A 10,687-nucleotide genomic window follows, 5' to 3' on the forward strand; every position below is an offset into this window, starting at 1 on the left:
TATTGAATTAGAAAAATAATTATGCATACATTTAAGTACCTGGAAAATCATTTCTCTTCCAAGTCATTACACAGAGACCGAAACTAATTTGGGCCAATGAAGTGTGGAAGCTTAAAAACGTAGTCTTTCAAGTTCAAATCTCATTACTTACTTACGTTAACAAACTAGAGAAACTTTGGCTGATCTTGTTATGAAATGTCACAACTGATAACACGATAACCGCATTACTTAAACTTGAAATTAGCACTTGCTTTTGTCAATGTGATAAAGATATTGCATGACATACCAATCACAACTTACCGTTTTACCCCCATCCTTTGTGGCAAAGGACAGCTATGAACTTACCACTATTTACAAACGTGACACGTGGCAGAAACCCAATAGTCCATTGAATTCTCCAAAAGCCGGCGAAACCTAGTATAATAAACACTAAACAGAGTCCTTTTACTCCCATACGTGTTTCTCAGTGAACTCAAACCAAGTCACAATTCTCACCCTCTTTACAAATATACCCCTATCCTTTTCAAGAATTCAATCAACTGCGAAGGACATTGTCGTAATATTCATTCTCAAATACCACTGAACATCAGCCGGCTATTATTTGCCGTCTGCGCCACTCTCATGGTGTTTTTTTGTTTTTCATATCAAAACTTTATTCGGAAAGAACAAAACAACAAATCCCACATCTTCATTCATTCCTTAATTCTCTGTAACTATTCAAACTCTCTGTCTCAATCTCTGTTACCACGATGAAGAAACATGAAAACGAATCACTACTGTTTTCGGACTCTGTTAAGCCCCGAAAGCCAAAATCTCGAGAAGTAGGCTCTCGGTTTCTATCTCCAACCTCAACGTCTTTGCTCGAAACCGGAATCCCATCTCCGACTCAAGGCGTCTCACCGGTCCGGAGAAAACCCGGCTCGTCGACTTTCCCGGAAATAAGAAAGAACCGGCCTCAGCTCGAGGAGCATGGCTATCTACGCGGACTATGGCCATCGTCAATTACTACTACTACTACTACGACTACTTCTTCTTCTTCTTCGTCTTCTTCAGCCAATAAGTTTGACACTTTGGCTGATCATCTGGGAAACGATAGGCTTAATGATCTTCTGGAGAGAAAAAGCTCCGCCGTTTTCGATAGGCAGAGGAGTTCCAGAGAGACAAATAGGTTCGAGAACGATAAAGAAAGTAGCAAAGAAAATCACAGGCCGATTTTTGGAGGGTCGATGAGATATTATACGGGAAGTAGTAGCTCAAGGTTTTCCGGGAAAGTTTCCTCGAGTAAGGTATTTAACACCAGTAGTTCAGATATAGTTCCCGGGAGATTATCTGTGGATGAAAATGCTTTACATCAAAAACCATCTAGACGAATGTCGGATAGTTTTGCAGAAGCTTTGGAGTACAGTGATGGTTTTTCGAGTACTGATCATTTCGGGTCGTCGTTAGATACGGGAAAGTCTTCGAGAGTTAGAAAATCTGGGGTTGAAGTTTCTTCAAAGTACATGAACGACATAGGAACAACAACAACGGCGACGACGACGACAAGGTCTAGAAGAGGAACTACGGATTCGAATATAACATCGAATCCGGTGTCGTTGGATAGGTCTCCGAGGTTGGGAAAACTTTCCATTAAAAACGCTATCAAAAGGGCTAATTCACTTACGTCTTCTGGTTATGGAAGTGGTGGAAAGTCTCAATGGGCTTTATCGCCTGGGAGGTCAAGTTCACCTTCTCTGTCAGTTGAGAATAAAGGAAAACTACAGTCGTTTTCGAGTATGAAACCTCCTACTAATAGTCCATCAAAAACCAAAGGCGTTGACAAATTTCTCAGCATGAGTTTAGGCTTGTTCAAGAGCAAGAATCATTCTTCACATTCTTCTTCAACTACTACTGCTATTACTAATTCTAATTCATCTGCTTCGAATTCTTTGCCGGGAGGGTATATTTCTACTGAGGCCAGTCATCAACTTCGGGTGCTTCATAACCGGTTGATGCAGTGGCGTTATGCAAATGCCAGAGCTGATGCCGTGGATTTCAACATAGCTACTCACGTAAAGGTACATTACATGCCTAAGATTGAAGAACCACTAGGCTTATGGTATAAATTTGGCTAAAAATGAATGAAGTGTCATGTCTACATTTTTGTTAAAGGCTATTTTCTTTCAATCCAACTAGCTAATTCAAGCCTAAGTTCATATTCATTGTTTTGTTCTTCATCAAATTTTTATAACAGCTTAAGCCTTTGGTGATTTGATCATTTGACTACATATTGATCAAGCTAATTACAGCCATGAGGGGATTTTTAGTTTTAAACTATTTTATCAAGGGATTATATACCAATTTAATTAGTACCCTCTTATTTGTTCATTACCAATTTACACCCTTCTAGTTTAGTTATACCAAAAGACTACCTCTATTTTACAAATCAGTAATCCCCTCTTTTAATAGTGACATAAAGTAGTGTTAACCTTTCTTGTGTTTGTGATATCTAACAGATAAATTTGTCAAGTGCTTGGGATGGTTTAACAAAGTTGCAACACTCAGTGGTACAGAAAAGGATACAGCTTCAGAAGGAAAAGCTTGAGATGAAGCTCAACTTTATACTTCAATCTGAGGTCAGTAGCTGTTATAATTCACTTCAATTAGGTCATAATTTTAAAAATACAGATTATAGCATAGATGTCATGTGTCTAAACTCTCTGCAGTTTAAGCTATTGGAGGCCTGGGGAGATATGGAAAGGCAACACTTAGCTTCAGTTTCCACAACCAAAGATTGTTTAAATTCAGTTGTTTGCAAAGTACCCCTGATAGAAGGGGCAAAGGTATATATCATCTACAAGACTATATCTATATATTTCTTCAATAAATAAGGGTTAAAGGGAAATTTATGCACAGTTTTGCTAATGAAATTAAGCTTGTAGGTCGATGTTCAATCAGCTTCACTCACATTCAGACACGCTTCAGATCTCACATCTGCCATTAAATCAATGCTAACAACTTTTTCCCCATCGGTAGGTATGCTGCACTATATACAGTTTTGTCTTCTATATAAAACTTGTTTTATAGTTATGAAGAAAGACTTGACATTTAAGTTATATTTTTTTGAATAGGCTGGGAAAATTGGTCCATTGATATCAGATTTAGCAGAGGTAGTTGCACAAGAAAGGTTGCTCCTAGAGGAGTGTCTTGAACTCTTTAGGACCATATCCATCCTAGAGGTAAGTGTTTTGGAGGAGTTGCATTTTTTTTATCAATTTTATAAGTTAAAATCTATATATTTATTTATTTTTATAATTCATATATGGATTAGCTTAAAGAGAGGCATTTGAAGTCTAGTGTTATCCAAATGGAGTTTTGGCAACAACAACAACAAGAGAAGCAGATGCCTCAACGAGTAGGATTGGCGCTAAGTTGATTATGATGTTTGGTTTACTAAGTGTGTATTCATTAAATTGTGCATAGTATTTACAACATTTTTAAGTAATGTGATTCATAATCAGGGTATTTATATCGGGCAAGAGACTTGTTATCAATTTATGAGTATCTCACATGTGTTATTATTGGAATAAACTGTATAACTTGGTTTAATTGTCAGCCAAATTCAAGTGAAATAAACTATCTCAAACTAATAATAATAAAGAAGACTTTGTGGAAAGTTAAATTCTATGATGTTATGTTGGAACTTCTGAGTGACTTATTAGTGCATGAAAATCGCCTTTTAGTCTTGATTAAGTCCCATATTGCTTAAAAAATATTGTGCATATGTGCCATAAATATATATTTTTTACTTGAGAATTTTTTTTTTGAATCTTTTAATTAAAAAATATATATAATTTTTAGAACAATTTTTATAATATGTCAATGTAATTTTATTAAATTGAAATTTAGCATAATGTGTGTTTAACAAAGAAAATTATAATAAGATAATTATTATATTAATCCAAACATGATTAACATAAAATTTTTCAAACTGGAAAATTAATTCATTTGCAATCAAGTCATTCTCTCTACAAATCTTTTCTTTATATGTCACTGTAGGACAGATGTGACATGGGACCATAGACTTATAATATGAAGCTCCAATAAACCAGATTATTAATTAAGCTCTTTAATCTAATAATTTTATTTATTAATTCCATAATTACTCCACAATAAATATGGAATTGCACTCTAAGTATTTATAGAATTATATTTACAGAGTTTTCTCTTGTAGTTCAGTGATATAATCAATAAATGTAGTTTTGTCTTCTATATATTGGTTCGTTAATTAGAGCTGGTCAAGATTATTGTTTTACCCTTCTAATTACCTCCAGAATTAACCCTTAAAAGAACCAATATTCAATATGTTAGGAAATTTTGGATTCCATTATTGTAAATCATGTTCCCAACCATTCATGATACTGAATCTCCAAAACAAAAGTGAGTAGCCTCATTATACTAAGAAACGTGAATAAAAAAATCCAATAAATATAAACAGGAGTTCATAAATACTCAGGATTCAGACTGATCTACAAATGATCATCTATTATGATAAGAATTAAATCTTTATGTTAAATTGTAAGTTTATAAAGATAATTAATTCTCATCGGTCCTGTCATATATAACATCTATTATATATAGCACATTTACTAAGATATATATCTATCTGTAATCCGAATCTAGATCACTTGCATCCCGTATGCTTAGTAAATTACACTAGTAATCATTTATTAAAGATTCTTTATTTTAATATGTTACTGACTATTTTATTCATTATATATGATCTTAATTCTATTGTATCAATACAAGATCATATTCTCATGAATGAACAAGGAATTTTCTTGTTATTATTATATAATTAATTCAAACAATAATTATAACATTAAAATATAATAAAATTGTACATTTATTCAAATTAATAAAATGTCTTAACATGCTTTTAGGACATTAATCCTAACAATCTCTCACTTTCCCTCAAAGCAAGTGAGGCATCTCCCTTAATCCCATGTTGCATACATGACCTATAAACTGTTGGGGTTTTATGCCCTAATTAAAACTCAAATTGTTTGTAATCTCATTTTATTATCAATAAAAGAATAGAAATCATTTTTGACTTGATCAATCACTTTGCTCACATGTTTTATTTTCATGATTATTTGTTTAATATAAACTTCTATTAAATCACGAGCATATAGCTTATCATATTTATCGTGACGTAATCACACTAGAACATAAATATGATTATATGTTCAAAAATAAGTTAGTCATAAGATTAGTCAGTGCACATGATTTACATTGACTTGTCAATCTACGATATGGTCTACTTACACATTGTAGTGTTATGTCATTTCCAGAACATTAACAAAGTAAATAAGATCAGATGTATTTTTTACATCGGACTGAGCCGATATTGACTTTAGATAGATAAGTAAATGTATCGTTATTATCTAATATAGTCAAATCATAAAGTTGACCATAGGTCAATTCAATCTCAATTCTGAATGGTTAGTGTTCTAACTGATTGTATTATTCAAGTCATTTGATTTGTTCGTTACTAGCTTACCCTATGGAATAGCCCATACTTACATCTTGGGGACATGGTAGTATAATTGAGTGGGAGTGTTAATTATAGATATGAACATCTATAGCTTCTAGTAAGAAGTGAAATGATGATCACCTTATAGTTTGGTTCAACGAGTTAAATGATTGAGTACTCATTTTTGTGATTAAAGTTCACAGAAATATCATTTACAAGGAACTTAGTAGTATTTAAGGATAAAATACAATGATGGGTAAAACGGTAATTTGTACTCGACTCAGTTGTAGATCATCTATTGATGATTGAATGACAAATTATGGTTATAACAATGGATAACGTATTTACTTTAAGTGTAAAATGTTCTATGAGTTCAAGAGTGTGATTCCGAGTCTTTAGTGGAGTCACGAGGAATTAATAAGGCAGTAAAATTATTTGATAATAATTTCACGGTAACTTATTGGAGCTTGAATTCATGGGACCATGATCCACACAATGTCTTTGATTAAATCATCTAGATAGTGTCGATTAATTGATTTAATTATCAATTAGGATTGTCAAAATTGTTTTGTGTCAATTTTGGACAATTTTACTAAGATGTGGAATTTAGAGAAGAAAAGATAAATTTGGGCAAATTTATTAATTATGAAAAATTTGTGTCAAATTGATAAATAGTATTAAATCAACGTTCAAATTATAATTAGTTAATTTTAATAAATGATTTAATTAATTAATTAATTATTGTTTAAATATAATTCTAATTATATATATGTATATAAAGTTTTAATAAAAACTTTATAAGATTTCGTTAAATGGAATATCAGTTTATATATATATTATTATATTTATTTATTTAATTAATAATAGTTTTGTTTTATTATATAATTATAGAAAATAATAGTATTTTAATTTAAAGATTTTTATGCTTTGAATTTAAAAATGAAAAAAATTTCAAGGTTTGGCAAAATATCTAGTATTCAGTATTCAGCCATATATATTTTTAAGCTACTATTTTAATTATTTAATTAAATTAAATTAACCCTAAAGTGTTGTTATAAATAAGTACTTAAGTATAGAGTTTTGTGATCTAAAAGTAGTGTTTTGAAAAAGCAAAAAAATAGACTCAAGAGACCTATTGTAGCCGCTCATATTTTCTATAATTTTCCTATCTCATGTGTTGAGAATTGACTACTCTAGTCTAGGTGATCAAAAGTAATTGTGGAAGACTGTGTAGTTTGAAGATTCAGTTCACTCTCTTGTGATTACTCTGTGACAAAAAGGAACAATAGTTAGAGAGAGTGAAGGAAGAAGTCTCAATACCCGCTGCGTAAAAGTAAAATCCTTAAACTCTGTTATTTGATTTACTTAATAAAATTCATTAGAAACATGTTTCTAGGTTGTTTTATATGTTAATTTGTTTAATATATGATACATGTATGAAAGTATTTATGATCCTGTAAAATGTATTCCCCACACAAACGACTTTGCAGGAAGTGTTTTAGTATACAGGTCAGCCAGATACTTTTCCGACGCTATCTTCATAACAGTCACATCACCTCGATGCACATTCACAACAATAACCAGATGGTATTTCCTTTCTGTATGCTTTCATTTCTTGTGGCTTCTAGGTTCTTTGGAGTTAGATATTGCTCCACTGTTGTCACAGTACATGATTAGTGACTTATCCATATCTGGAACTACTTTCAAATCAATGTAGAATTTTCTCAACCAAAGCGCTTCCTTAGCTGCTTCACAAGCCACTATATACTCGACTTCCATGGTTGAATCTACAACACTAAATTGTTTAATAATTCTCCAGACTACAGCTCCTCCACCAAGAGTGAACACTCACCGAGACGTCGACTTATGACTGTCTTTGTTTGATTGGAAATCAGAATCAGTGTATCCAGTAGGGTTTAACTCACCCTCTGAATATACAAGCATATAATCTCTCGTTCTCCTAAGATACTTGAGAATGTGCTTTACTGCAGTCCAGTATTCCAAACCAGTATTTGATTGATAATGACTCACAATCCCTACTGCATAACATATGTTAGGCCTAGTACACAACATAGCATACATTAGACTCTCAACTGCTGAAGCATAGGGATACTTTCTCATGTCATCTTCCTTCTAAGGTGTCTTTGGACATTGTTCTTTGGAAAGAGTAAGTCCATGTTTGGTCACTAACTGACTTTTCTTGGAATTCTCCATAGAGAATATTTCAAGCACCTTATCTATATAATTAGCTTGAGAAAGTGTCAAGAGCTTGTTATTCCTACCCCTTAGGATTTGGATTCCTAGAACATAGCTCGCCTTGCCCAAATCTTTCATTTTGAACTTTTCAGCTAACCGCTTATTTACATTTGACAGTGTCTCTACATCGTTGCCAATGAGGAGAATGTCATCTACATAAAGAACTAGAAAAACCACCACTTTTCCTTTGATATATTTATATACACATTCTTCGTCGACATTCTGTTCGAAGCCATATATTTTCATTATTTCATCAAATGTGATATTCCAAGATATAGAAGCTTGCTTTAATCCATAAATGGATTTCAACAACTTACACACCTTTTGATCTTCTCCATTCTTGATGAATCATTCTGGTTGTACTATATAGATACTTTCATTAAGATAGTCATTAAGGAATGCTGTCTTTGACATCCATCTGCCATATCTCATAGTTATATGTGTTAGTTATGGATAAAATTATAATATTTACAAATTAATCGTTTAAAAAAATGCACCTAAATAGAGGTATGATCCTTTTATAAAAAAAAATGAAAATAAAAATAAAATTAACATAATGAAGATATAAATGTTTACGTGGTATAGTAGTTAAAACTACTTAGTCTATGAGTCCACATATGTTACAATTATGGATTATTTCACTGTAAGTTCTATATTAATCTTTGCAGAGTGTTAACATGTTGTAGGGTCTCGAGCTGATTATTTAACATACCAACCTGTTAATGAACATTTGATAGGTCTTCCCAAGTCAAGATTAACCATCTTAGACCTAGGCAAGACACAAGATTTTCTCTTCTCGAATTATGAATACCTCAAGGTGATTAGCTCGACCTAGCTTGCTCAAGCTAACTTTATTTCACAATGGAGTTACTTGAAATCTTTACCTCATAATATCGATCACCTTCTCATTTTGATGATGACCCTCTCGACCTATTGACTATCAGTTCAACACTCGCCCTGATACCTGATTAACTCATTAATATCTGAGCAGCCATGCACATAGGTTGTATTAACAACTACAATATGCCAATTAAAAAAATTTGAACTCGAATTTTTGGATATGATTATTGCGTTGGATTAGGATTTGGACTTGGATAATTTTATACTAACCTATATTTGGTATAATATTGGATTTGATAAAATATTATATTATAAAATTATTCAAATATTGGTATTTTAATTTACTTTTCAATTATTCTAATATAGAAAATAATAAAAAGTAATATATGTAGGATCCACTAGTATTGGATTGTGTAATTGTGATAGGATCAACCTGAATTGGAACTTATAAAAAGTAGGGTACATCAAACTCCACTTTTTGAGTGTGGGATAAATAATCTCACTCAAATGAGATTATATTTGGGAGATGGATTATTAGTTCTAGTCTTGGCAACAAACATGTCATAAGTATAAATAATCCTAATACTACTCCGAGTTACAACTGGGCTAAGACAAAATAAGGTTTAAATGTGAAAAAAAAAAAGAAAAATTAAAATTACAACAACAAAACACAAATAAATAATATTTTCCCTCCAAACTATGACTGAGTCAGATTGTGCCCCCTGAATGATTTGAGATTTAAAAAATTCTCACCGAACGGTTACTGAAACGTGAAACTTCAGTTAGATTTTGTCGTAGGTGGTTAATAGAATGATGACATGACATTTTACCGTTGATGTGTTAATGTCACATGTAGAATAATTAGTATTAGTAATTTTGCCCCCAAATTTTAACTACTACCAAATCGTACCCAGTATATTAAAAAAAGATTAATTAATTTTTTTCTTAAAAAATAATTAAAACCTTAAAAAAAAATTAAAAATCATTTTAAAAAGATTAAGAAAATAAAAAAAATACTAAAATGTTCAAATATTAAAAAATAATTATTTTTTCTTTTTTTCTTTTACAATATAAAATAAATCTATATTAAATGAAAATTAAAAAAATAATACTAAAACTAAGTTTTTTCCCCTTCATTCTTCTTCTTCTTCACTAGATACGCTCCATTTTTCCTAACCACCCTAGTTCTGCAGTGAGATGGACTATCAAAGGACATGGCAGAGACAGTCAGAGGACATGAGAGGATATAGGGCCAAGACATTTATGCTACACAAATCTAAAATTGAAGGGTGCTGACAACGAGTGACGACCTATAGTAACAGTAATTGTCATCTTTGAGATACTCTTCACAATCATATAAAGATTCATGGTTGTTGAAGACACCTATATTTTTCAATTTTACATATGAAATTACTTAAAAAATGTTTATAATACGTGTTTGTATTTTATGAACTACAACAACATAACGAGAACAAGATAAAGAAAACACGAATTAAATGATTTAATGTTTTAGTATTTTTTTATTTTCTTAGTCTTTTAAAATGATTTTTAAAGGTTTTTATTATCTTTTTTATGAAAATAATAATAATAATTTTTTTAATAAAAGCGACATTATTTGATATTAATCATAATTCAGGAGCAAAATTGCTAATTGTTTTATATGTGACATTGCCACATCAGTGACAAAATGTCATGTCATTGTTTTGTTAGGCACCTACTACAAAATCTAATAGAAATCTCACATTTCAATAACATGTATAGTTAAATTTTTTTTTTTTAACATTGCGAATCATTCGGTGACACAATCTGAATCCATCATAGTTTGTTAGAAAAATGCTATTTATTAAAAAAAAAAATTATTTAAAATTTAATCCAAGTTAAACAAAAATGTAAATTAAATTGGTGTGGGTTTATTTATTATTATATTTAATTACCATTTATCATATGTAAATATATTTAAAATAAATTAAGTACAAACTTGTGGGAACAAATTGTCATTTTTTTTTGGCAGTAGAACAAATTGTCATTTTAAATATAAAAGAAAACGCGAATTGAGAAATCAAGAATCCTCTTGAC

General features: G+C 31.2%; 1 protein-coding gene across 1 annotated transcript; it reads left to right on the forward strand.

Moving 5' to 3' along the window:
* Positions 1 to 425: 425 nt before the first annotated feature.
* On the forward strand, positions 426 to 3,543 carry LOC133815981 (QWRF motif-containing protein 3). The gene is made up of 6 exons (XM_062248724.1): positions 426 to 2,057; positions 2,496 to 2,615; positions 2,706 to 2,822; positions 2,922 to 3,011; positions 3,111 to 3,218; positions 3,311 to 3,543. The coding sequence occupies exons 1-6, from the start codon at positions 750 to 752 to the stop codon at positions 3,413 to 3,415; spliced, it is 1,848 nt and encodes a 615-aa protein (XP_062104708.1). The 5' UTR covers positions 426 to 749; the 3' UTR covers positions 3,416 to 3,543.
* Positions 3,544 to 10,687: the final 7,144 nt, after the last annotated feature.

Source organism: Humulus lupulus, chromosome 2 (assembly GCF_963169125.1).
Source record: "Humulus lupulus chromosome 2, drHumLupu1.1, whole genome shotgun sequence".
Taxonomy (NCBI): domain Eukaryota; kingdom Viridiplantae; phylum Streptophyta; class Magnoliopsida; order Rosales; family Cannabaceae; genus Humulus; species Humulus lupulus.

Excerpts from the sequence above, each read along its gene's own strand:
- LOC133815981 (XM_062248724.1), top strand. The coding sequence starts at position 750 with ATGAAGAAACATGAAAACGAATCACTACTGTTTTCGGACTCTGTTAAG. Across the intron at positions 2,058-2,495 it reads ACATAGCTACTCACGTAAAG|ATAAATTTGTCAAGTGCTTG; the intron begins GTACATTACATG and ends GATATCTAACAG. Across the intron at positions 3,012-3,110 it reads TAACAACTTTTTCCCCATCG|GCTGGGAAAATTGGTCCATT; the intron begins GTAGGTATGCTG and ends TTTTTTGAATAG.